Source organism: Heterodontus francisci, chromosome 17, assembly GCF_036365525.1.
Source record: "Heterodontus francisci isolate sHetFra1 chromosome 17, sHetFra1.hap1, whole genome shotgun sequence".
NCBI classification, from domain to species: Eukaryota; Metazoa; Chordata; class Chondrichthyes; order Heterodontiformes; family Heterodontidae; genus Heterodontus; species Heterodontus francisci.
In genome coordinates, this window is record NC_090387.1 from 24,931,061 (window position 1) to 24,957,932 (window position 26,872).

At 41.9% G+C, this 26,872-nt stretch overlaps 1 protein-coding gene across 1 annotated transcript in view; it reads right to left on the reverse strand.

Annotated features, from left to right (window-relative positions):
- The window catches only part of cdh13 (cadherin 13, H-cadherin (heart)), a 1,084,899-nt gene that overhangs the window by 65,400 nt on the left and 992,627 nt on the right, over positions 1-26,872 (reverse strand). The window contains exon 11 of the mRNA XM_068049165.1: positions 14,566-14,708. Coding sequence (XP_067905266.1) covers positions 14,566-14,708 — 143 coding nt within the window. The remainder of the gene's footprint in view (positions 1-14,565; positions 14,709-26,872) is intronic.

The following is a 26,872-nucleotide window of genomic DNA, read 5'->3' on the forward strand; positions in this document are numbered from 1 at the left end:
GTAGTGAAGAAGGCGTATGGCATGCTTGCCTTCATTGGACGAGGCATTGAGTACAAGAGTTGGGACGTCATGTTACAGTTGTACATAACGTTGGTTAGGCCGCATTTAGAGTACTGTGTGCAGTTCTGGTCGCCGCACTACAGGAAAGATGTGATTAAGCTAGAGAGGGTGCAGAAAAGATTCACAGGATGCTGCCTGGTTTGGAGGGCTTGAGTTATAAAGAGAGATTGGATAGGCTGGGTCTATTTTCCCTGGAGCGAAGGAAGCTGAGAGGGGACATGATAGAGGTATATAAAATTATGAGAGGCATAGATAGGATAGATAGCCAGAGTCTGTTTCCCATGGTAGGGGTGACTAAAACTAGAGGGCATAGATTTAAGGTGAGAGGGAGGAGGTTTAAAGGGGATCAAAGGGGTACATTTTTCACACAAAGAATAGAGGATATCTGGAATGAGCTGCCTGAGGAGGTGGTGGAGGCAGGAACAGTAGCAACATTTAAGAGGCATCTAGACAGGTACTTGAATGAGCAAGGCATAGAGGGATATGGAATTAATGCAGGCAGGTGGGATTAGTATAGATAGGCTTTATGGTCGGCTTGGACGCGGTGGGCCGAAGGGTCTGTTTCTATGCTGTACGACTCTATGACTCTATAACATTGATTTTAAACTGTTGCTGGAGTGAGGAAATGACATGTTAAACAAATCTGCCGTGGCTGGAAAAAACATTTACCTCTTAACAGACAGTGCTTGTGAAGACAAAGGACCATTCCCTGATCCATTCAACCCTCAATGGACTTTGATCACCAGACATTGATGGTGAGGAATCTCACATTCCAGGATGACTGCTAAGATGACCGAATCCACAAACAGACGTGGTCAAACCTGCCAGTCACAACACGAACCTGCTGGGCAACCTGAGTTTTTTCTGGATTGTACAGACAGTTTGAAAGAGAGACAAACTGTTTGCTTCTGGACTGAGAAGACCTCTCCTGTCTGGCTTGCCACAGCCCCTCCTATCTGCTCCCATCTCTTTCTCATGGAACTCCAAATCCACTGAACATGTGAACTACAAGAGAGAACAGTCTCCTACATTGAACAAGGTTTAAGAAGAATATTGGGCCCCAATGAAAAGCAAGACCTACCTACAATCAAGGACTCTCCAGTGAGCTCAAAGAACAGTAACCAAAACCCTTTTCAGATATTGCCTCAAAGCTTTCCACTTTATTTCTTCTACTCTTTTCTGTCTCTATATGCATGTGTGTATCGCGTATGCATGCTAGAGTGGGCCTGTCGCATATCCATAGGCATTAACTGAATTAGAGTTTAAGTTTAATAAAGTTCAACCTTTCTTCTTTAAATCTAAGAAAACCTGTTTGGCTGGTTTTCTTGCCTTATAATTTGAAATCAGTGAACAAGGCTTCAACAGTGAACAAGGGGGGAGCTAAAAAAAATGGTGTGTTTTAAATAAAACCCTGTTACAGTGAGATGAGATGAAGGCTGAGCGGGAACCCTAGACCCCTTTCTCACCAGGTTGTAACACCGTCTTTGGTCTTTCCAGCCCCCAACTTCATCATAGTGCCACATAAAGGCAACGGGCCCTCCGTCCCTGCCTTCCATTGCAATTTTATGGGCTTCCCCCCCCTGCCGCCTCCTATCCCGTCTCTGGGGTGCCCATTAAATTCTGCCCACGGAGTGTAAACATTGTCACTGACTGCTGGGCTGGATGGCTTGTCTCCATGTTTTAACTTTTAGGTATTTCTATGTGTAATACTTCCTGTTGCCAGGAGGATGGCAAAGCACCCTACTACCAAGCCCCTTCCAATGCTGGGCTGTAACTAACTGGGAGGTGTGTGGCAATTGCTATTCTATTTGGAGAAGCAACTTGTCTGTGCTCCAAAAGTTACTTTTGCTATCTAAGCGAAATCCGAATGCATTGCCCACATTATCTACAAACTTAAATCCGATTGGGAAACTTGCGCAAATGCTCTCACTGGATGCTATTTCAATGTATGACTGAAACTTGAGATTAGAGATCAGGACAGTGGGTAAACAATATATCATATGGAACCAGGAGTCCCTGCATTCTGAAGAGGATAGTGACATTTTCCAACACTTCCAACCACCCCCACAATACCAGGGATTACCTAAGAGCCTATTATTCTTGCTTTGCTTAAACAGCTAAGGTCACCAAAGGACAAAGTCATTTATCACTAAACCACCAGTAATGGGATACACCAAGACTCTCCAGTGAACTGTTAGGAATGAAGTGCAAACTCGCTGCTTTGCCCCCATGACTGCACCATAGTTGGCTGTTCGGGATTGGATTCCTTTTGGAACAGCATTGCTGACATACTTGTTTTAAAATTAAAACCTCTGTTCCTGTGAACCCATAATCAAATGCTATAAAACAGTAAAGAGAGGAAAGTAAAAAGAATAGAAATTATGTTGGGGATCTGTAGAGAGAGATATTGGTCCACTGTGCATGCAGATAACAACGATAAGAAATTGTCTGTATGTCAGCTGAGTGACTGTCACTATTTTTAAATGAGATTCAAGTTGGTCAAATTTTGCATGTTATGCTTGATTCACAGTTCTATTTTTGAAAATATTTCTCCATTTCCAGGTACACATGTATACATTTTATAAAAATGATCGATATTATAAATAAAGGCTAAAATATTTAGCTTCTGCAATGCCAATATATGTCTGCATGTTTCAGTAATTGAAACTGCTGACAAGTGAAAGAGCTCATCCAGATTTATGGGGTTCTGCTTGGTAAATAAAAATCTGCAGCACCCTTATCTTGAAAGCATTGAAATGTAAAATAAAAATATACATCTGAATGACTTAAAATGTTTAAGCATAGAATAGGATACAACAACATTGGACAGGCCTCACTGTGGATAAACCATGGTCCAATTTGTTCTGAATCACATAGTCTAATCCACGTGCTTCTACAGAGTCATTCCACATCCTGCATTATATTCCCTGACAGCAAATGGCTCATTGGGTGCAGGACTAGATCAATGAATATTGATAGGAGAGTTTATATGGAGGAAGTGATTTAAGAGAGGACAGGAGAGCAGTGAATTCAGTGGAGAGACAGCAAGGGGAGCTGAGACGGAGATTAAAATCACCGAGAATGAGGAATTATTCAGTGCAGAGATTGAGGGAGGAAGAGAATGTCGATATCTACTGGTGCACTCACTGGGCTGAATTTTATGCAGCCAGTGGCAGAACCCTCGATTGCGTTTAACAGCACTTGGGCAATTAAATGCCCAGGGCCAGGGTCCCGGTCCCTTTAAGGACAGGGATCCCACCTCCAAGAGCTGTTGGCCAATCAGAGAGCCAGCAGCTCAAGCAGTCCCAGCACCACCACTGGGAGTGGTGGCCACTGCTGCAGGCCCAGAACCAGGAGCAGCATTGGAGCCTGGAGAGGAGATAAATGGGGACGGGCTCGCTAGGGCCAGTCAGGCAGGCCCCGGTGAGGGGTGGGTGGGTTGTTCAAGACAGGGGTGTGGCATGTGTTGGCTCAGAGGTGGCCTTTGCCTCAGTGGCTCTCCATGGGTCATGCATTGCCCAAACAGGAGAGCAGCACCATCAGAGCAACCACCCCCCCCACCCCCCACCAGCCCACATGAATTAGAATTAGAATTAGAATATTACAGCGCAGTACAGGCCCTTCGGCCCTCGATGTTGCGCCGATCATCTGACCTACACTATTCCATTTACATCCATATGTCTATCCAATGACCACTTAAATGCCCTTAAAGTTGGTGAGTCTACTACTGTTGCAGGCAGGGCGTTCCACGCCCCTACTACTCTCTGCGTAAAGAAACTACCTCTGACATCTGTCCTATATCTTTCACCCCTCAACTTAAAGCTATGTCCCCTCGTGTTTGCCATCCTCATCCGAGGAAAAAGACTCTCACTATCCACCCTATCTAACCCTCTGATTATCTTGTATGTCTCTATTAAGTCACCTCTCCTCCTCCTTCTCTCTAACGAAAACAACCCCAAGTCCCTCAGCCTTTCCTCGTAAGACCTTCCTTCCATACCAGGCAACATCCTAGTAAATCTCCTCTGCACCCTTTCCAAAGCTTCGACATCCTTCATATAATGCGGTGACCAGAACTGCACGCAATACTCCAGGTGCGGCCTCACCAGAGTTTTGTACAGCTGCATCATGACCCCGTGGCTCCGAAACTTGATCCCCCTACTAATAAAGGCTAACACACCATATGCCTTCTTAACAGCCCTATTAACCTGGGTAGCAACTTTCAGGGATTTATGTACCTGGATACCAAGATCTCTCTGCTCATCGACACTACCAAGAATCTTCCCATTAGCCCAGTACTCTGCATTGCTGTTACTCCTTCCAAAGTGAATCACCTCACACTTCTCCGCATTAAACTCCATTTGCCATCTCTCAGCCCAGCTCTGCAGCCTATCTATGTCCCTCTGTACCCTACAACACCCTTCGACACTATCCACAACTCCACTGACCTTCGTGTCATCCGCAAATTTACTAACCCACCCTTCTACACCCTCATCCAGGTCGTTTATAAAAATGACAAACAGCAGTGGCCCCAAAACAGAACCTTGCGGTACACCACTAGTAACTAAACTCCAGGATGAACATTTGCCATCAACCACCACCCTCTGTCTTCTTTCAGCTAGCCAATTTCTGATCCAAAGCTCTAAATCACCTTCAACCCCATACTTCCGTATTTTCTGCAATAGCCTACCGTGGGGAACCTTATCAAACGCCTTACTGAAATCCATATACACCACATCCACGGCTTTACCCTCACCCACCTGTTTGGTCACCTTCTCGAAAAACTCAATAAGGTTTGTGAGGCACGACCTACCTTTCACAAAACCGTGCTGACTATCGCAAATGAACTTATTCTTTTCAAGATGATTATAAATCCTGTCTCTTATAACCTTTTCCAACATTTTACCCACAACCGAAGTAAGGCTCACAGGTCTATAATTACCAGGGCTGTCTCTACTCCCCTTCTTGAACAAGGGGACAACATTTGCTATCCTCCAGTCCTCCGGCACTACTCCTGTCGACAATGACGACTTAAAGATCAACAACAACGGCTCTGCAATCTCCTCCCTGGCTTCCCAGAGAATCCTAGGATAAATCCCATCTGGCCCGGGGGACTTATCTATTTTCACTCTTTCCAAAATTGCTAACACCTCCTCCTTGTGAATCTCAATCCCATCTAGCCTAGTAGGCTGTATCTCAGTAATCTCCTCGGCAACATTTTCTTTTTCTACTGTAAATACTGACGAAAAATATTCATTTAACGCTTCCCCTATCTCCTCTGATTCCGCACACAACTTCCCACTACTATCCTTGATTGGCCCTGTTCTAACTCTTATCATTCGTTTATTCCTGATATACCTATAGAAAGCCTTAGGGTTTTCTTTGATCCTATCCGCCAATGACTTCTCGTGTCCTCTCCTTGCTCTTCTTAGCCCTCCCTTTAGATCCTTCCTGGCTAGCTTGTAACTCTCAAGCGCCCTAACTGAGCCTTCACGTCTCATCCTAACATAAGCCGCCCTCTTCCTCTTGACAAGCGCTTCAACTTCTTGAGTAAACCACGGCTCCCTAGCTCGACAACTTCCTCCCTGCCTGACAGGTACATACTTATCAAGGACACGCATTAGCTGCTCCTTGAATAAGCTCCACATTTCGTTTGTGCCCATCCCCTGCAGTTTCCTTCCCCATCCTACACATCCTAAATCTTGCCTAATCGCGTCATAATTTCCTTTCCCCCAGCTATAATTCTTGCCCTGCGGTATATACCTGTCCCTGCCCATCGCTAAGGTAAACCTAACCGAATTGTGATCACTATCGCCAAAGTGCTCACCTACATCTAAATCGAACACCTGGCCGGGTTCATTACCCAGTACCAAATCTAATGTGGCATCGCCCCTGGTTGGCCTGTCCACATACTGTGTCAGAAAACCCTCCTGCACACACTGGACAAAAACAGACCCATCTAAAGTATTTCCAGTCAATATTTGGAAAGTTAAAGTCCCCCATAACCACTACCCTGTTACTCTCGCTCCTGTCGAGAATCATCTTCGCTATCCTTTCCTCTACATCTCTGGAACTATTCGGAGGTCTATAGAAAACTCCCAACAGGGTGACCTCTCCTCTCCTGTTTCTAACCTCGGCCCATACTACCTCAGTAGACGAGTCCTCAAACGTCCTTTCTGCCGCTGTAATACTTTGCTTGATTAACAATGCTACACCCCCCCCTCTTTTACCCTCTTCTGTGTTCTTTCTGAAACATCTAAATCCCGGAACCTGCAACATCCATTCCTGCCCCTGCTCTACCCATGTCTCCGAAATGGCCACAACATCAGGATCCCAGGTACCAACCCATGCTGCAAGCTCACCCACCTTATTCCGGATGCTCCTGGCGTTGAAGTAGACACACTTTAAACCAAGTTCTTGCTTGCCAGTGCCCTCTTGCGTCCCTGTAACCTTATCCCCTACCTCACTACTCTCAACAGCCTGTGCACTGGAACTACAATTTAGGTTCCCATTCCCCTGCTGATTTAGTTTAAACCCCCCCGAAGAGCACTAACAAATCTCCCCCCCAGGATATTGGTACCCCTCTGGTTCAGGTGAAGACCATCCTGTTTGTAGAGGTCCCACCTACCCCAGAAAGAGCCCCAATTATCCAGGAAACCAAAACCCTCCCTCCTACACCATCCCTGCAGCCACGTGTTCAACTCCTCTCTCTCCCTATTCCTCTCTTCGCTAGCACGTGGCACAGGCAACAACCCAGAGATAACAACTCTGGTTGTTCTCGCTCTAAGCTTCCACCCTAGCTCCCTGAATTTCTGCCTTAAATCCCCATCTCCCTTCCTACCTATGTCGTTGGTGCCTATGTGGACCACGACTTGGGGGTGCTCCCCCTCCCCCTTAAGGATCCCAAAAACACGATCGGAGACATCACGTACCCTGGCACCTGGGAGGCAACACACCAACCGTGAGTCTCTCTCGTTCCCACAGAACCTCCTATCTGTTCCCCTAACTATGGAGTCCCCAATGACTAATGCTCTGCTCCTCTTCCCTTTTCCCTTCTGAGCAACAGGGACAGACTCTGTGCCAGAGACCTGCACCCCATTGCTTACCCCTGGTAAGTCGTCCCCCCCAACAGTATCCAAAACGGTATACCTGTTGTTGAGGGAAACGGCCACAGGGGATCCCTGCACTGCCTGCTGGTTCCCTTTCCTTCCCCTGACGGTAACCCATCTACCTACTTCTTTTACCTGAGGTGTGACTGCCTCCCTATAACTCCTGTCAATAATCCCCTCCGCCTCCCGAATGATCCGAAGTTCATCCAGCTCCAGTTCCCTAACGCGGTCTGCGAGGAGCTGGAGTTGGGTGCACTTCCCGCAGATGCAGTCAGCAGGGACACTCTTGGCGACCCCTACCTCCCACATTCTGCAGGAGGAACATACAACTGCCTTTACCTCCATTCCCACTATTCTAGATTCCCAATAAATCTACTGAAAAACCAAACGACAAAAAAAGTCAAAACTTGTTCGCTTAGCAATCCGACGGACTGAACTTTTTAAATAAAAAGCTTACCTTATCAACACACTAGAGTCCTTTTTTTTTGGTTAGAGGAGGAGGGTGGGTGGGAGACACTACACGTGTAGTGTCTCGGGTACTGCCACTGCCCAAATAAATAGTTTTCCCCTACCCAGCAGTCCCCGGTCCTCCGAAACAAAAAAGGGATTAACTTGTAACTTACTGAAATTGACCGCTCAGCTGAAAGTCCGCTCCGCACCCCGTTCTGTCAAGGCTGCTCCTCGCAAAAGACAAAGATTTTAAAACTGCCCAAATAAATAGTTTTCCCCTACCCAGCAGTCCCCGGTCCTCCGAAACAAAAAAGGGATTAACTTGTAACTTACTGAAATTGACCGCTCAGCTGAAAGTCCGCTCCGCACCCCGTTCTGTCAAGGCTGCTCCTCGCAAAAGACAAGGCCATCTGGTGCTGCTGGGTGACCTCTTCACATGGCAGAAGTCTTCTCCCCACCACCGCCACTGGTAAAATGCCAGCAGTAGCAGGGTGAGGCCCCTAAGGGCCATTAATTTGCCACGTGAGGGCCTCAACTGGCCTCTGGGCAGGAAGGCTGTCCTCGGTCCTCCTCGCCCCTAACTAAACTGAATGGCATTGGGAAGGCAACTGGCACTCCACTCGCAGCCTCCCCTTGCAATTTTATGGGCCCCTCCGCTACCCACCCATCCCTAGAGGGCTGATAAAATTCAGCCCACTGATTGTTTTCATTACCCTGCACTTGATTTTTAAAAAACTGATATACATATGTAAAAAAAGTTAAAAAATATCACCAGAAATCAATTTCATTTTGACATTTACTTGTTCAAAAAAGCAAAAATGCATGCCAATGTTTAGCATCAAATCCTTATTAACTCTGGTCTTCCTTGTTTGTGCCTCTACTTTAGGCATTTACTGGGTTCTGAAGCTATTTATTTTTCTTAACTATTAGAGGGGCATACCAGGATTTTCCATTCAGGCAACATTCCACGCAGGAGTTGGTGGTTGCATTAATCACACCTGCTCATTGCCAAAATGGGACTGACCCCACCATTGTTTCTCAGGTTAGCTTAATTTTAATTCTGATGAAAGATCTTAGACTTGAAAGGTTAACTATGTTTCTCTCTCCACAGATGCTGCCTGACCTGCTGAGTGTTTCCAGCATTTTCCACTTTTATTCCTAATTTTAATAGTTTGGGTGAACTCTAGGTTTCAGGAAAGTCACTCATTAGGAACAAATGTGTTGCTGCAAGATTTAAAGGCCTGCAGCAGCTCAAAGGAGGAGGCACACAGAAAATGTGTTTTCCAGGAGACCTGGAAATCTTCTGAACAAATGCTCGTGAGGGTTGGAGGAGAGCAGGGAACCAGCCTCCACCCTGAGATTCACTGATGCACTGGAGAGTTAGGTTCTTTTTGGGACAGAGAGGCGAAGGCCCAACAGGGGATCCACTCAGGAGCAGTGGAAGGAGGTGACCAGGGCAGTGAGACTGCCCTACTCACAGCAAATCAGTCCTGGATAACTAGGTCATATCAGGTAAGGTAAGAGGAGCCAGCTACACCCCTGAAGATTGTCTGTAACTGCCACATCTGCTGATGGGTGGCTAAACCAGTTGTGCACCAGACATGCTAAAGTCTGCAATCTTGGAGTTGTGAGGGCAAAGCTTGGCAGGCCAGGATGGGAGAGAGTAAAAGGAAGTGATCGGAGATGGCCTTGTCAATGATTGAAACCATGCATGCAGTGAGGTCACGAAAGAGGGCAAGGTTGATGGAGTGGCTGTGAATATGGATAGAAGAATTTTTATAGAGGGAGAGATTTAGGGAGGTCAGGTAGGTGGTGAATTTAGGGGAGAGAGAGCAGGGACAGCTGAGATGGAGATTGAAGTCACCAAGCATGAGGAGTTACGTCATGCAGTGACTGACGGAGAAAGACAGATATCTGTGAGAAACATGGGGATTTTTCTGCTCAGTAGATAGAAAGTTTGTGAAGGAGAAACAAAAGGGGTGAAATGAGGTGAGGTGCTTGAAGGAGGAAAAGGTACTCAGGCGACTTGTATCATATTGGTCAAAAAATGTTATACTCTGCAGCTTAGTGTTACAATATTTAATTAACTGTCAGCCCACAAGTGCCAAACTTTACTCGATAAATATTCACACCAAACTCCACAGCACTCCACAAAGCAAGGCCCACAAATTCAATAAAAGTTGTCCTTTGTAAAAAAAAAAAAGTCTTTCTTTGTCCTCAATTCTTCAGTCTCTCCCTCTGTCTTTCTATTCCACACAATTTGAGCTGTTTCAAAGTACCCTAACCCTGACATTTATGACATTGCAATACACTTGAATTCATTGTCCTTCAAAAACACACAACATAAATAAATAAATTCATGTCATGCAATTCCTTAGTTAATAATAAACAAGAAGGTCAAATTGATATTTTATTCCAATACAGATAAAAATGTGACGCATATCATGTCACCACTTTACAACTGTACTGAGGAACATTCAGATATTTTTGTTTATTTCCTGATTAAAATGTTCATAAAATCTTTGAATGAATCCCATAAACTGAAACTAGAATCTCCCGACCTGTAACTATTAAAACAGCATCAGGGTCTTGGGGTAGGTGAAGAGAGCAACATATAAATCAGGGTGAGTGGAGAAAGAAGTGAAAAGCTCAGGGCAAGCAGGAAGAGTGGAAAGAGAACCACAAGACTCAGAGAGGCAGAAAGAGACATGCTATGACAAGGTCTTAGACAGAACTTAGTCAGCTAACATTCTGAAGGACCAGAGTGCCTTACTGGCCACTTTAATCAGTGAATATATGCAAAGAATAGTTATTTAGCAAGGAGTCCTGAGACAATAGCAAAATTAGCAGAACTGATGACTCAACTGCGAGAGTAAAAATATCAGTTTGTGATTGTAAGTCTAATCAGCTATTGTCTTGAGAACTGCACATGCATAACTCCTTTTGCATTGTGTTGTGAAAGTGCTTCCATTTTTTAATATTTTTTGAGGACGTATTTAAAAATTGTGGAAATTGATTCATTTGAAAGACTGAAGAGATTCAATAGATAATGAGTGGACTTTGTTTTTTTTAAAAATAAGGTCACTGGAAGGGCTTGGGGACTTTGTTTAAAAATACACTTATTGGAAGTCACATGTCTTAAGCTAAGTAAACAGCAGGAGCCTTCTGACTAGGGGAATTGTTTATAGAAAAGTGACATGTCAAGATTTATGGTGGTCAAGAATTGGTTCTGTTTTGGATATCGTTTTGAGTCACTTGAGGGTAAGCCTGCTAAGAGAGAAGCCACTAGCTCATCCTTTTTCCATCTCTTTGAGAAACCCTGGGAATTCAGTGTGATAGCTGAAACCCCGATGCAGTAATTCTCCTGGAAAGCCTGAAAAGAACTGCTCCAAAAAGATCCCAGTGACAGCCATCTGTGCATATTTGGACGCCAGAAAAAAGGGCCATTCGGGAAAATTCCATATCTTATCCTTTTTCCTTCAAGAATTAACAAGTATTTGGTCAGAGTTTTTTTTGTCTTTTTTGTAAAGAGATCGTTGCAGAGAAAATGTCTTTATTTTTTCTTTAACCTGTGTGTGTGTGTGTGTGTTTGTGTGTGTTTGTGTGTGTTTGTGTGTGTGTGTTTGTGTGGTGGGTTAATTTAGAAATGTACTTTCATATTTCAACCTGTGTGTTCATAAGCTTTGCATTTTTATTGAATAAGTCTTGTTTTATAATCAATGAATAATTTTGTTGTTTATTAAAGAAACCTGGTTGGTGAATTTTATTCCGAAACTAAAATAAAGTATATAATTGGCTGTATTGGTAACTGGGTAAAATATTTAAATATATGTTGTGACCTGTGGAGAAGTGGAACTAGAGAAAGACAGTGCACTCCTCCAGCCTCGGTCGTAACAACTGGTTGCTGTTTTACTCAGATTAAAGGAGCCCAGCACTCGTGAGCCAGATCCTAGTATTATTGTTGTTGAAACTAATACCCTTATACTATTAGCAAACTTTCTTTCTATGGAAACCCAATCAACGAGTCTGCCATCAGAATAAGAGAACCATGTTTAGCAGCACAAACAACAGAAGCCAGTGCGTGCATGCCAGGCTCCCAGAATCCAACTTAAACAACATCAAGACAACAGCAGAATTGATATTTTTTTTTGAAAACTGATTAGATCACCTGTCAGAGCAGAGCAATAACTCTTCACAATGAAAGAACAGATAGCAGGATTTATGCAACTACATTAGTGTTTTCTTTTAAAAAAATATTCATGAATGTGGGCATCACTGGCAAAACCAGCATTTATCATCCATCCGTACTTGCCTTGAACCGCTGCAGTCTATGTAGTGTAGGTACGCCCACAGTGCTGTAAGGTTGAGAGTCCCAGGATTTTGACCCAGCCACAGTGAAGGAACGGCGATATAGTTCCAAGTAAGGATAGTGTGTGGCTTGGAGGGGAACTGCATGTGGTGGTGTTCCCATGCATCTGTTGTCCTTGTCCTTCAAGGTGGTAGGGGTCACAGGTTTGGAAAGTGCTGTCAAAGGAGCCTTGGCAAGTTGATGCAGTGCATCTTGTAAGTGAAACACACTGCTGCCACTGCACGCCTATGGTGGAGGAAGTGAATGCTTAAGGTGGTGGATGGAATGCCAATCAACTGGGCTGCATTGGCCTGGATGGTGCTGAGCTTTTTAAGTGTTGTCGGAGCTGCACCCATCCAAGCAAATGGAAAGTATTCCATCACAATCTTGACTTGGGCTTTATAGCTGGTGGAGAGACTTTGCGGAGTCAGGAGGTGAGTTACTCAATGCAGAATACCCAGCCTCTGGCCTGCTCTTGTAGCCACAGTATTTATATGGCTGCTCCAGTGACGTTTCTGATCAATGGTGACCACCCCCCACTCCAACAAGATGTTGATGGTGGGGGTTCAATAATGGTAATGATATTAAATATCAAGGGGAAATTGTTAGACTTCCTTGTTGGGGATGGTCATTGCTTGGCACTTGTGTGGCATGTATGTTATTTGTCACTTTTCAGCCTAAGCCTGAATGTTATCCAGGTCTAACTACATGTGAGCATGGACTGCTTCATTATCTGAAGAGTTTCGAATGGAATTAAACACTGCAATAATCAGCAAACATCCCCCTTCTGACCTTATGATGGAGGAAGGTCATTGATGAAGCAGCTGAAGATGGCGGGACCAAGGACCCTGAGAAACTCCTGGGGCTGAGATTATTGGCCTTTAACATTCACAACCATCTTCCTTCGTGCTAGGTATGACTCCAGCAAGTGGGGAGTTTTCCCTGAGTCCTATTGACTTCAATTTTGCTATGGCTCCTTGACGCCACACTTGGTTAAAAGCTGCCTTGATGTCAAGGGCAGTTCCTCTCACCGCACCTCTTTATTCAGCTCTTTTGTCCACGTTTGGTCCAAGCCTGCAGTGAGATCTGGAGCTGAGTGGTCCTGGCGGAACCCACCGAGCATCAGTGAGCAGGTTATTGGTAAGTGCTGCTTGATAACAGTGTCGATGACACCGTCGATCACTTTGTTGATGATTGAGAATAGACTGATAGGGTGGGAATTGGCAGAATTGGGGAATTGGTTTTGTACTGATTTTTGTGGACAGGATATACATAGGCAATTTTCTACTTTGGCAGGTAGATGCCCCAGTATTGTAGCTGTACTGGAACAAGACTATGAACAGACATACGAACATACGAATTAGGAGCAGAAGTAGGCCATTCGGCCCCTCGAGCCTTCTCCGCCACTCAATAAGATCATGGCTGATCTGTTTGTGTCTCAAATTCTACACTCCCATCTACCCCCGATAACCTTTGATTCCCTTGCTAACAAGAATCTCCACCTTAAAAATATTCAATGACCCCACCTCCACCACCTTCTGTAGCCGGGAGTTCCAAAGTCGCACAACACTGAGAAAAATTAACACCAAGGCATCTACTACCTCATTAGCCACCTCTTTTCAGACCCTTGGATGAAGCCCATCAAGACCCAGGGACTTGTCAGTCCACAGCTCCATCAGTTTGCTCAGTACCGTTTCCCTGGTGATTGTAATTTCACCAAGTTCCTCTCTTCTTTCCACCTCCTGATTTACAGCTATTACTGGAATGTTTTTCTATCCTCTATAGTGAAGACAGAAGCAAAATATTTGTTCATTTCATCCACCATTTCCTTATTATCTACTATTAACTCCCCATTCTCACTCTCTAGAGGACCAACACTCACTTTACTTACTCTTTTCCTTTTTACATAGCTGTAGAAACCCTTGCTATCTGTTTTTACATTTCTAGCTAGCTTCCTCTCATACTCTAATTTCTTTCTCCTGATTAACCTTTTAGTCATTCTCTGCTGCTCTTTGTATTCTGACCAATCATCTGACCTGCCACTCATGTTAGTGAAATTATATGTTTTTTCCTTAAGTTTGATGCTTTCCTTAACTTCTTTACTTAACCACGGATGATGGGTCCTCCCCTTAGAATTTTTTTTTATAGTAGGAACATACTTATTCTGAGACGTGGCTAGTTCTGGAGCACAAGTCTTCAGCACTAGAGCCAGTATGCTGTCAGAGACAACAGCCTTTGATGTATCCAGTGTGCTAAGCCAATTCTTCTTGGGAAAAATGCAAGAAATGTTGTTTGCTTGTAAGTCATTCATTCTGAGCAAGACTTTATTTTCAACAAAGTACGCATTGGTGTCTTTATGGAATCTATTGCATAACACCAGTTTGCAGTTTCTTTGGTGTGCACTAGTAGAAATGGTGTTACTATGTACACAATAGAAGTATCATATCACAACGAAGCATGAAATGGAATGAGTTTTTTTAAGGTTCTGTGTGCAGAGTTTGCATCCTCACAAATGGAATTGGCATTAGACCAGTTCAAAACTGGCATATACCCTGAGTGCTCACAAAAGAAATTGTATTTAGTTAATTTTTTTTTACATACCATTATCAGTTGCAAGAAATAAGGCTGTGTATTGACTGTCATGGACATAAGTGGATTCTCGATCCAGGGCTGCTCTGGTTGTAACTGTGCCATTTGCAGGATTGATAGTCACCCAGCCGGCAGGATCCTGAAACTGTGCAAACCTGCAAAAGGCAACACGTAAATGTCATTATCTTGCAGATTCATTTAAAATAGCCACAGATACATATTAAATACTTAAATGTAAGTGGCAATGGTTGAAATTTCCCTTGTGAATTTCAAAGTGTCCTCCACCATCATTCTTATCTCTACTTATTTCTGTGCAATTAATGTGTAGGATTATCTGAACTATGCAATGCATGTTAAGCTATATAATCTTCTTGCTATTTCTTGTACCCAAAGTAATTGTATTTGAACTTGAAACTAATAAAACAAAGTGAATAGAAACTGAAACCAGCTAGCAGTCAAGTCTTTAAATTTTGTGTTCAGAAAATTAATCCTACTGTAACTGGGGCCTTTTAGCCACTGGAGTTGCAAACAGCTGCGAATTGGCAATGATTCATCTGAGTATGAGCATGCTATTGGTATGCACTAGAATTACTACATAGCATAGTGCAGCAATTTATGACCTTGACTGTGTCATTGGGTAACTCAGTTTGCATTCAAGCTCCCTCAAACAACATAACCATGAAGGTCTGTGCAGTGGAGCAACTTCTAATATTCATTCCTTCAAAAGTAAAAAAATGGTCATTTTTATTTGTTGTGTTTTTAAATTATCCAAATGTGGCACTTGACTGTTCATAACAGCCTGCAGTTTCGAATATCTTGTTGACATTTAGAAACAAAGATTTATCCCAGTTTTGGAATTCAACGAATAGCACCATAACTATGCCTTTATCATTCTCATATTTCCAGTTAAATAGATTTGTATCCAGCGTTCTAAAGCAATATTGTGCTGATGAGCATCAAGGATGCATCAATGCCACATATTCTGAAGAGGCTAAACTATATGACAAGAATGCAATATTTTTGACTATTATGTCCTTAGCTTCTTTTGAATCAGAAAGTCGTTGGTTCAAGTCCTGCTGCAGAGACTTGAGCATATAATCTAGGTTGACACACCAGTGCAGTACTGAGGGAGTGCTGCACTGTCAGAGGTGCCGTCTTGTGGATGAGATGTTAAACCTGCTCACATCTGCCCGCTCAGATTGATGTTAAAAATCCCATGGCACTATTCAAAGAAGAGCAGTGGAATTCTCCCTGGTGTCCTGGCCAGTACGTGTCCCATCACAAACAGATTATCTAATCATTATCTCACTACTGTTTGTGGGAGCTTGCTGAGTGCATATTGGCTGTTGTGCTTCTGACATTACAAAAGTGGCCATACATCAAAAATAATTCATTAGCTATAAAGCACTTTGGGGCATCCTGAGATAAATACAGGTACGCTATAAATGCAAATCTCCCTTACCATGGCACATAGGGGTTAAACAGCAGGTTCACTGACCATAAATGGGCCAACTTGTTTAGACATATAATAGCTCCAGAACTGGCATAGGAGTTGCAGCCAATATTGCAAAAATGCTTTGGAACTTTCATTATGCTAGGATAAATAAGCTGTTAGGTAAGCCTGTGTAATTGAAGGGGTTCACGTGGAGGAGAAAGAAAGGTATGGAAAAAAGTTGCTTAACACTCCATGATTTGGTAAGATTTTAAAATTATTTATGATTGGATATCCATTACAAGAAAGATTTCTTTTAAGAAATGAAGTTGGGGATTAATAAACCAATTGCTATCCAGTTACCACAAACTGGTTATGATACATCTTTAATTAACTGTATTTAGAGTATGAGAAAAATTCTTTCCTGTTGCCAATTTGATAATTTTTCCATACCAGTTCATTCTGCAGTACTCAGTGCATTACTGGAAGGTCAGTATGTGGCAGTTCCAGTCAAGCTGTGTTTGATAAATTAGAGCTGTCACTGGTGTGATTTAAGGGTCTGTGTGTCATGTGACTAAAACCCATAATGGGCCAAAAGCCTTTTGGCACTTCTCCAGCCACAAAAAAACATTTAATATTGCGCCAATTTATTTAAAAAAAAAGGAACAGAGCTGAAAAACAGGAAATATTCTTCAGTGGTTATAGGAATCTTCAGTTGTGTTATTTTACAATGCCAAACTTTGAAAGCTCAAACCATGATTAAATTCCAGCGGTTACTCTGAAAAGTTAAAGCTCATCATATACTATTATTGCAAAAAAGCACTATTTACTATGTGTTGCAATAATTTTCTTCAGAATATATATTTTTGGCTTTACTTTTGTGCTTATCAAGGTAAGGGATGTCAAAACCTGATAATTAAACATCATTTTCCACTTTGGGAAACTAGCACAAGCCATGTGTAAAGTATATTCTATACAACCACCGCCCCCACCATATGGATTTTTCACTCAGGAGATTGATGACGAGTGCACTCTACCATATCTGGTCTCTGTTCTGAAACATTAGCATCAGATATTACACATGATTATTCCATTGCAGCTACTAATTTATTTTTTCCTGTCTCTTAACCTATTAGCCTTAACATTTTCTGATAGTGACAACTCCAAAAACATTTTTTGTGATTTCTTAATAATATGTCCACTGTATAAGTATTGTTCTCGACACAATCTACCCATCATAATAATCAGTTTTCTTGTACTAGCTCAAGAGCCCTCTCGCTCGTCATTTTTTGTTCAACTAATTTTTAGCATGGCTGTCACATTATAACATGATGTAAGAGAAAGGACTAATGTTCACATTCATAAAATGGTGTTGATTTTATGTTTGTATATAAACTCTTTTGTGTTGTTAAACTTCTCATTTGCAATTGCAATCCTCCATTTTGCTACTTTGTTATTTCCGCCGTCTGAAGCTGTGAACAGCCCAAGTAAACAAGTTTTGACAAAAGGTCATTAATCTCAAAATTAACTCTTTCTCAATCCACAAATACTGTCTGGCCTGTTGAGCATTTCCAGCATTTTCTGATTCTATTTCGGATCTCCAGCATCCGCAGTATTTTACTTTGGTAAACACTTAATCTACTTGCTTTATTTCCATATTATACAATCTAAGGTCAACTGTGTGGTAGGGTTCTCTTACTAGGTATTGCTGTCAGTTTTCTAAGCATTTATTTTCAATTTCTATTTCAAATTTGTTTGAATTTACTTTCCAAGCCGATATCTATTAAAAATCTTAGGGCTGATCCAATTTCCTGTCAACCTTTTCCATGATAAATTTCGATGTCCAGATTTATAATGGAAATTTCATATGTAAACTTGTGACACTGTAATTACACCTACCACCAGTGGAGGCACTGCAATGTCATCTTTGGCAGAAGAGTCGAGTAACAGTGTGAAAAGTTCGGATATGCACTGTTTTTATAAATGCGTACATAACAATTTACAATACAATTATAAAAAATAATATGACTTCAAAATTGGGAAAGAATTACATCTGTGCACCTGGTCCAATTTGCTGTGTAACCCTGCTTTTGTTTTGATTTCACATGTGCTACAGTATGGAAAATTGACTAATAACATATTAAAAATGGTAAGCCTGCACATTGTGTAGTTTAGAAGTTTGGAAGTGTCTGCTTTGGGCAGAATATATACCCTGAGCCTGAATGGTGAGGTCCGAGGAGCCCCCGATATTGGGCCTCGGGCCTCATTACACTGGACATGGCATAGCATTCCTGCCCCTCACAGTTCCCCCTTTAGGTAGGTAAATTTGAAAAACTTACTTTGTAGGTAATAAGCAGTTTTGGATTTGGTACTAATGATGGTGAGCAAACTAGTCTTGAAGTGGGGACCTGAAACAGGTGTTAAGCCTCTTATTGGCCTATGTAGGAGACCTGACACCTGTCTCAGCCATGGGCAGTAGAGGCCGATTATTTTTCATTTGCCAATATATTGAATGGTGTACCTCCAGCCAAATTTCTGCCCGTCATATTGGGGTCTGATAGATCAGTGAGTGTCAGCATGCGCAAATTTATAGTCCTTCCTGTAAAAAAAATCTTATTTTTTCTTGTCATATTTTTGTCACGTTTAGTGTCAACTTCACCACGTCCTTTGTCCACACTACCGTAGAAACTGCTGATATAAACATATGCAATAATTATACCCTCCCAGAAATGCTGGCTTAGTTTGCGCCTCCTAGCTCCTTAGTCTCTGTGCTGAGTAATATCTTATTAAGCACCTGGTCCAATTATTCCCCCAGACCTATAACCTCGGACCACCTAAAGACTGCGCTCGGTGTGTAACACCATGGAAGACTGACTTATAATCTCACTCTTCTTTTTATACATAGTACTATAATACTGGTGTGCCTTCAGCTGTATATCAATTATCACAGATAAACAAGTTAATGCATACTAATGATAAAGTATTGATGCAATTCAATTTTCACAATGTACCCTAACACCAGCCTTAGAAGAAAAGACCATTAAAAAAGTCTTTGCCTGTTAAAGGCCTGCTCGGGTATACAATTTAAACCCGACCTGGGCCCGACCCAACCACATCTAACCCGAACCCAACCCGGGCCAGAGTCCTTTGGTTTTATCCCGCACCCAACCCGACCCAACTCAACTACTGGAAATTAATGACGCTTCTCTTACTTCCCTTTCCCTCCCTGACCAAAAGGCAGCACTGCCACCGTGTCTGACCCGATCCGACCAGAGTCCGAATGCCAGATCCGGAAGACCGACCCGACGGGACCCGAACCCGACACGTCGTTGGGTCCTGTCGGGTTCGGGTCGGGTAGCCATGCTCTAATGCCTGTATTCTCATGCCATTTCTAAGTGAAAATGTTAATTTACTTATGCTTGTGTCAAATTTCTTGAATTTTGCTTCATTCACTTGTAGAAGTTTTGTTCTCTGAAAATGTGGAGAATTTATTATTTTGTGTGAGCACAGAAGTGGGTGGTATAATTTACATTAGTACAAATGTACAGTTCCAAAGATACTGGAAGGACTGCAAAATGCAATGCAGGGAACATTCTATTGTAGTTATACTTTCCTGAACATCTTTAAATAAGACATTTACAATAATACAGTGTACAGTTGTTGTTTGTGGAGAAACTGGTCTGGATTTTCTTCCTAAATGCTAAGTGGTACCGGGGTAGGAAATGAAGGAAAATAGAACGGGGATGACTTCTGCTGAAAGCCCGTCACCTAAAATGGCCATTGGAATTTTCTTCACTCTATGCCTTGAGGTGGAGTAGTCAACCCAGTGCTGACTCACCCTTCATATGCAAATGAGATTGGGAAGCCAGGGCTTGATCTAGTTTTCCATTTCTGTCATCCACCTCCCAAAAACAATTCTTGTCCAGATGAAGCCTTTAGCAGGCTGTTAGCATGATTATAGGAGCTCTCCTCTATTTTCTATCACTCTTTTGCTGCTTCCTTATGATTTAATGCAGAGCTATGTTTGGGAGGCACCTACATTTTGTTAATTATTTTGGCTTGTCTGTCCCTATAAACAGCTGCAGCAAATGAAACATTGCACTGCATGGGATAACCCTCACTTACAGCAGGGAGACCCCATGAAAAGTGTTCATAATGCCGGAGACAACCCTGAATACATATTAACTTAGACCTAAAAGAAAAGGGACAGCCACACCCCACTTCCTGTGGTAAATCCCACCAATGAGAGAACTCAAGGTTCTGTTTCTGATTAATGTTACAATTTATAATTTGCCCTCATTACATGAAGATGACATGATTTGTGGAATGTTAGATAGGGATTGATTGATTACACTTGAGCAATTTGTACTCATTTAATACTGAGCATATTCTTATTGTTTAGAGTTAGTTCCCCAGCCAGTTGCGATCTTGCTATTTGCATAAATCCATATTGATGGAAGCAACTTAGAATTGAGTTGAAGTTAAATAACTCGCCACAGAAAACAATGCTTCAAGTTTTCCCGCTATCTGACAGTAACCATGAAATAATTAGCAAAAGCAGTTCAGCTTTGAGCATTGAAGGATAATTTATGTCCAGCACACTGCTACACATGTTTTGTTTAGTAGGTTTCAATGAGAAATGAAGGCAAATGGGATAAACTGTGCTCCTCTCGAATGAATTACTATGTACTCTGTTGCATAAAATTCATTGTTGGCCTTTGTAAATGCTATTGTTTGGCCTTTTGAGTGAAACTGGGTCTTTGCTTTTCACTTCATATTAAAATTGGGTTCTGTTGTCCAGAAGATCATAGAAGATGCAAAAATGCTGGCATCATAAAAGCAAAGGTAACTCTGACCATTTTATGGATGTAATCTGAATAAATATCTAAAAGTGGCTAACACAATGGCCATATTCTGCATGAGCTAAAAGCTTTTTTTCTTTTATATTCGATAAAATTGTGTTAAACGTATTACACTCAGCAGCATTCTCAGCTGAGTCTCAAAGTTCCAGGTTTGAGCCCCACTCCAGAACTTGAGCATAATTGTTATGACAGTGCTTCTATGTTTTTTGTTAGGTTTTTTCTGAGGACTCTTATTTTAGAATTATGGACATTGGTTTATTTGGGAAAACTGAAAAGGATTCCATGGATGTTTTTTTACACTGGGGTCGCTGAGGAGGTCTTGTTTGAAAACAACATTTACTGGAAGTCATCTGCCTTCAGGTAAATACCCAGCAGGGGCTTTTTGGCTTGGGGGATATGTTTACAGAGAAGTGACAGGTCAAGATATATAGGGGTCAGGAGGCTTGACTCTTGAGTTATTGTTTTTGGTTTCCCTTTGGACAGTGTGTTGGGATATGAGCAGTTTGGAAGCAGTTGGAGAAAGCCAGCCAAGCGAGCTGTCACCATCAGCACCCTCTTCCATCTCTTTGAGAACTTCCTGAGAATCAAGTATAAGAAATGGAGAAACTGATGCTGCATTTCTCCTGAAAAGACTGCTAGAAATCCCTGTTGTTGCAATTCTCCTGGAAAGCCTGCCTAACTGATCTTAAAAGTCACCTGAAAAGAACTGTATGAGAAAGATACCAGTGATAGCCATCTATGGGTATTTGGGACACCAAACCAAAAATGGACAACTGACATCTTTCCATATCTTCAAGAATTAGCATGCATTTGTCCAAAGTATTCTTTTTTGTCTTTTATTTTTGTAACAGAGCTCTAAGGAGGAAATCTCAATTTTTTCTGTTAATGTGTGTGTGTGTGTGTGTGTGTGTGTGTGTGTGTGTGTGTGTGTGTGAGGCTAAGGTGTAAGGGAACTTTCATATTTCACGCTGTGTGTTAATGCTTTGCTTCATTACTGGTTATGTCTTGTTTTATAATAAACTGATAATTCTTGCTGTTTATTAAAAAAACCTGGTTGGTGTATCTTATTCTGGGATAAAGAGCAGAGTCTATGATTGACATCTTCAGGGTTATCATTGACCAGAAACTGAACTGGAGTAGCCATATAAATACCATGGCTACAAGAGCAGGTCAGAGGCTCAGAATCCTGTGGCGAGTAACTCACCTCCTAACTCCCCAGTGCCTGTCCACCATCTACAAGGCACAAGTCAGGAGTGTGATGGAATACTCTCCATTTGCGAGGATTGGTGCAGCTCCAACAACAGTCAAGAAGCACGACACCATTCAGAACAAAGCAGCCCAATTGACTGGCACCCCATCCACAAACATTCACTCTCTCCACCAACGAAGCACAGTGGCAGCAGTGTGTACCATCTACAAGATGCACTGCAGCAATGCACCAAGGCTCCTTAGACAGCACCTACCAAACCCGTGACCTCTACCACCTAGATGGACAAGGGCAGCAGATGCATGGGAACACCACCACCTGCAAGTTCCCCTCCAAGCCACACACCATCCTGACTTGGACCTATATCGCCGTTCCTTCACTGTCGTTAGGTCGAAATCCTGGAACTCCCTTCCTAACAGCACTGTGGGTGCACCTAACCAACATGCTCTGTAGAGGTTCAAGAAGGCATCTCACCACCACCTTCTCATGGGCAATTAGGGATGGTCAAAAAATGCTGGCCTGGCCAGCGTCGCCCACATCCCCATAAATGAATAAAAATAAATATCAGTAACTGGGTAAACATTTAAATATATGTTGTGACCTGTGGAGAAGTGGAACTAGAAAAGACAGTACACTCCTCCCACCTTGGTCTGAATACAATAATCAAGGCTGCCACTCCAGTGCAGTACTGAAGGAGTGCTGCAGCGTCTAAGGGGCTTCTTTCAGATGAGACGTTAAACCGAGGCCCATCTGCCTTCTCAGGTGGATATAAAAGAACCTATGGTATCATATTTTGAAGAAACGCAGGGGAGTTATCTCTGGTGTCCTGGTCAATATTTATCCTTCAATCAATGCCATAAAAAACAGACTATCTGGTCAGTATCGCATGGTTGTTTGTGGGAGCTTGCTGTGTGCAAGTTGGCTGCTGTGTTTCCTACAGTACAACAGTGACTACACTTCAAAAGTACTTCATTGACTGTAAAATGCTTTGAGACATCTAGTGGTCATGAAAGGAGCTATATGTATGCAAGTATTTCCTTCTTTCTTTCTGATGGAAGTTCTTGCTTACTAAAAAAACTAACATCTGTCTTTGTGTAAGATAACCTAACCAAAAACTACAGCTTAACTCTCAGTACTCAACAAGAACAGGGTCTGGAAGGTTTAAAACTGCTTATGGGTCATTTTAACAATGCTCAAAGAAATATGGAGACAGACACATATCTGATGCTATTCCAGTGAGCCAGTTTTGGCCCTTAAATTGGACCACTTTGCACTTATTGTTTTATACCCAGAAAACAGGTGCAATGAGTTCCAATTTCACCCGCAAGTCAAAAAATACAAAACAATAAGACGTGCTGATGACACAAAAATAGGTAGGAAAGTAAGTGGTGAAGAGGACATAAGGGGGCTACAAAGGGATATAGATAGGTTAAGTGAGTGGGCAAAGACCTGGCAAATGGAGTATAATGTGGGAAAGTGTGAAATTGTCCACTTTGGCAGGAAGAATAAAATAGAAGCATATTATCTAAATGGTGAGAGATTGCGGAGCTCTGAGATGCAGAGGGATCTGGGTGTCCTAGTGCATGAATCGCAAAAGGTTAGTATGCAGGTTTAGCACGTAATTAGGAAAGCTAATAGAATGTTATCATTTATAACCGCGGAGTTGACTACAATAGTAGGGAGGTTATGCTTCAGCTATACAGGGCATTGGTGAGACCACAACTGGAGTACTGTGTACAGTATTGGTCTCCTTATTTAGGGAAGGATGTAAATGCGTTGGAGGCAGTACAGAGAAGGTTTACTAGACTAACACATGGAATGGGCGGGCTGTCTTACGAGGAAAGATTGGACAGGCTAGGCTTGTAACCACAGGAATTTAGAAGAGTAAGAGGCGACTTAATTGAAACATATAAGATCCTGCGGGGTCTTGACAGGGTGGATGTGGAAAGGATGTTTCCCCTTGTGGGAGAATCTCACACTAGGGGTCACTGTTTAAAAATATGGGGTTACCCATTTAAGACAGAGATGAGGAGAAATATTTTCTCTTAGAGGGTCGTTTGTCTTTGGAATTCTCTTTCTCAAAAGGAGGTAGAAGCAGAGTCTTTGAATATTTTTAAGGCAGAGGTGGATAGATTCTTCATATGCAAGGGGGTGAAAGGTTATCGGAGGTAGGTGGCAATGTGGAGTAATCAGTTTAGCCATGAACTTATTGAATGGTGAAGCAGGCTTGAAGGGTCGCGTGGCCCACTCCTGCTCCTAATTTGTATGTTCATTGAAACTGGTATGCTTGTTCCTGTCTTTTTGGGCATAAAAGAAGCACGAAGCATGTCAATATAGTAGTGGGACCACCTGTGCCCAATCTGTGCAAGGATTTGTCCTACTGCCAAATTTGTGGGGCCCAATTTGTATGCATCCCTTACTCTGCTTCAACTTGTCCCTCTTAGGACTAACTGAGGACTGCGGCTGGTGAGGCAGATGGCCCAAATCAACATTTCCCATTGGGCGAGCTGACCATGGCAGTGTGGTCAGTGGCAGAAGCTCACCCCAATTAATTTAGATGAAGCCTGAGGACTAATTTCTATTGATCCTTGGGCTGCTTGCTTTGGGTGCACGTTGCGTCTGTAAATTTTTGACCTTAACACTTTTACAGTTAACTGGAGCAGCTCATCACCACCTTCTCAAGGGCAATTAGGGAGGGGCAATAAATGCTGGCCTGGCCAGCGACACCCACATCCCATGAATGAATAAAAAAATATATAAATAACTGTTACACCATAATTGTTATGATGTAATCTATAATTAATTGTAGATGCATAATGAAATATAATTTGCAATGTACATTTAATTTTACTCAAAACATTCCTCAACTGTACTTAGTTAATTTATTTAATTATATATATGGGCCTAAAATTTGCTGTAGCTCATCTACGAATGACACCAACTATAAGTTGGACTTGCTCTTGCCTATTTACTTTCCATGAGACCCTGGAATGGAAGTTGCTGGAAACATGAGATGGAAACATTCTGGCACCCTATAAGGGGCTTCTGGGATCTATGCGAACAGGGCAAGCAACTGTGTATCTCTTTACCAACTCAATTGAAGGATTGTGAAATTAACAGCGTGAACCAGGACATGTCAGTGAGAATAGTAAATTCAATGTCAAATCAGGTACAGAAGTTAAATAAAAGAGGGAAAGAAAGTTTGGATTAAGAGAGAGAGAATAGAGAGACAGAAAGAAAAAGTTAATAAAAATTATATATTTTTTAAAATCTCCAACAATTCATTGCCAAGGGAATGAGACATCACATTGATAATGGTTATATTTCATTGCCAGAAAAGTTATTTGGCATTAGCTAACACTGATCATGCTGTTAAAAAAGGGTACTTAGACAGAAGAGGACAAGTCCTAACTTAGTTACTTCATAAATACCATGCAAGTGCAGGAACTTCATGCCATTCAATATATTTCAATGGTGAGCCAGATGGTGAGATGCCTTTTTCACGAAGTTAACAGCGCAGGTGCAGCTTGGTCAAGAACTTCTGGATTTCTGTGTTTAACTGTGCATTTTCCCTCATCTGAAGTCGCAATGCGATTTGTACATAAATAACGCTAAGAACCATTCGATTCACCATTACTTAGACAGAAAAATATGGGCCATTGTATTGATGAAATTAATCAATTTTAACACATGAAACAATGTGGCTTGTTTAACTAATGGTTGGAGATAAGTTACACAGAATTGGTTTTGTGTAATTTAATTAAAGCTTACTCTGGTAAAAATTACCATTTTAGCATACAATGGGGGAATTCTTAGCTAAAGAATGAAAACTCAATTTCACAAGCCTTCAAAGAGAGTAGCTATTTGAATAATCAAAGATGGCAATGGAAATGCAAGCCTGCTGCTGTTCTGACAATAAATACGTTTTGAATAGTTTCATAAATAAAAGTCATTGTATGAAGGTTATGGTTTTGGATCTATCAAAAGAATTAGAATTGTACAATTCACAGTTAGCATTGCATCTCCGCTGAGTCAATGTCATCGCCATAGCAACAGTCTAAATTGTCACAATTTGCAACTTCGAACTTACACCTATCTCTTTTTCTACAATGCCAACAATCTATTCCACTATTGTCATGCAAGATGACATTGTTAGTATGTACACAAAGGAAATATGACAAATTTGTTATTGATTCATTGATTCCACATTTTGTAATTTTTTTAAAAAGTAGTTACATTTTTGCATTCTTTAGGAAAGGAATAGATTCTGTTCCAGCATGATTTGAAGACCAGAAAATGGCAAATATTATGAATCAGGCTGTTCTTGTTTATCTAAGAACTGAAAAATTTCCACAAAAAAAAAATCAAAAGCATCCCTTTTCCGTTCCAGGAGACTGTAATTCTCCAGCTAGGTTGCCACGAATGTGGTGAGTTTTATCGATGTTTATAAGCAGTACATTTTGAAGAACAATGTCCACTTGATCTAAATGAAATGACCAATATTCACAGACTGTTCTGCTTCCCAGCTCCTACTTGGAGAACTGTGTAGATGATTAAAATAAGGCTAAGTTATTCAGAATTTCAATAAGATTTCATGGAGATTTCTAGCATTAACATGGTCAATTAGTCAGTTTTGTAAATCTTTCCTTTCCCACATTTTTAATAGTATTCTCCCACTTCCTTATGTTTTCCCTGGTGTTCAATATTTATCTCCCAACCAACATTTCTAAAACAGATAATTTGATTATCAGATTGATATCTGTGGGATCTTGCTGTATGCAAATGGTAGGCCACATTTCCCACAGTATAACCATGCGT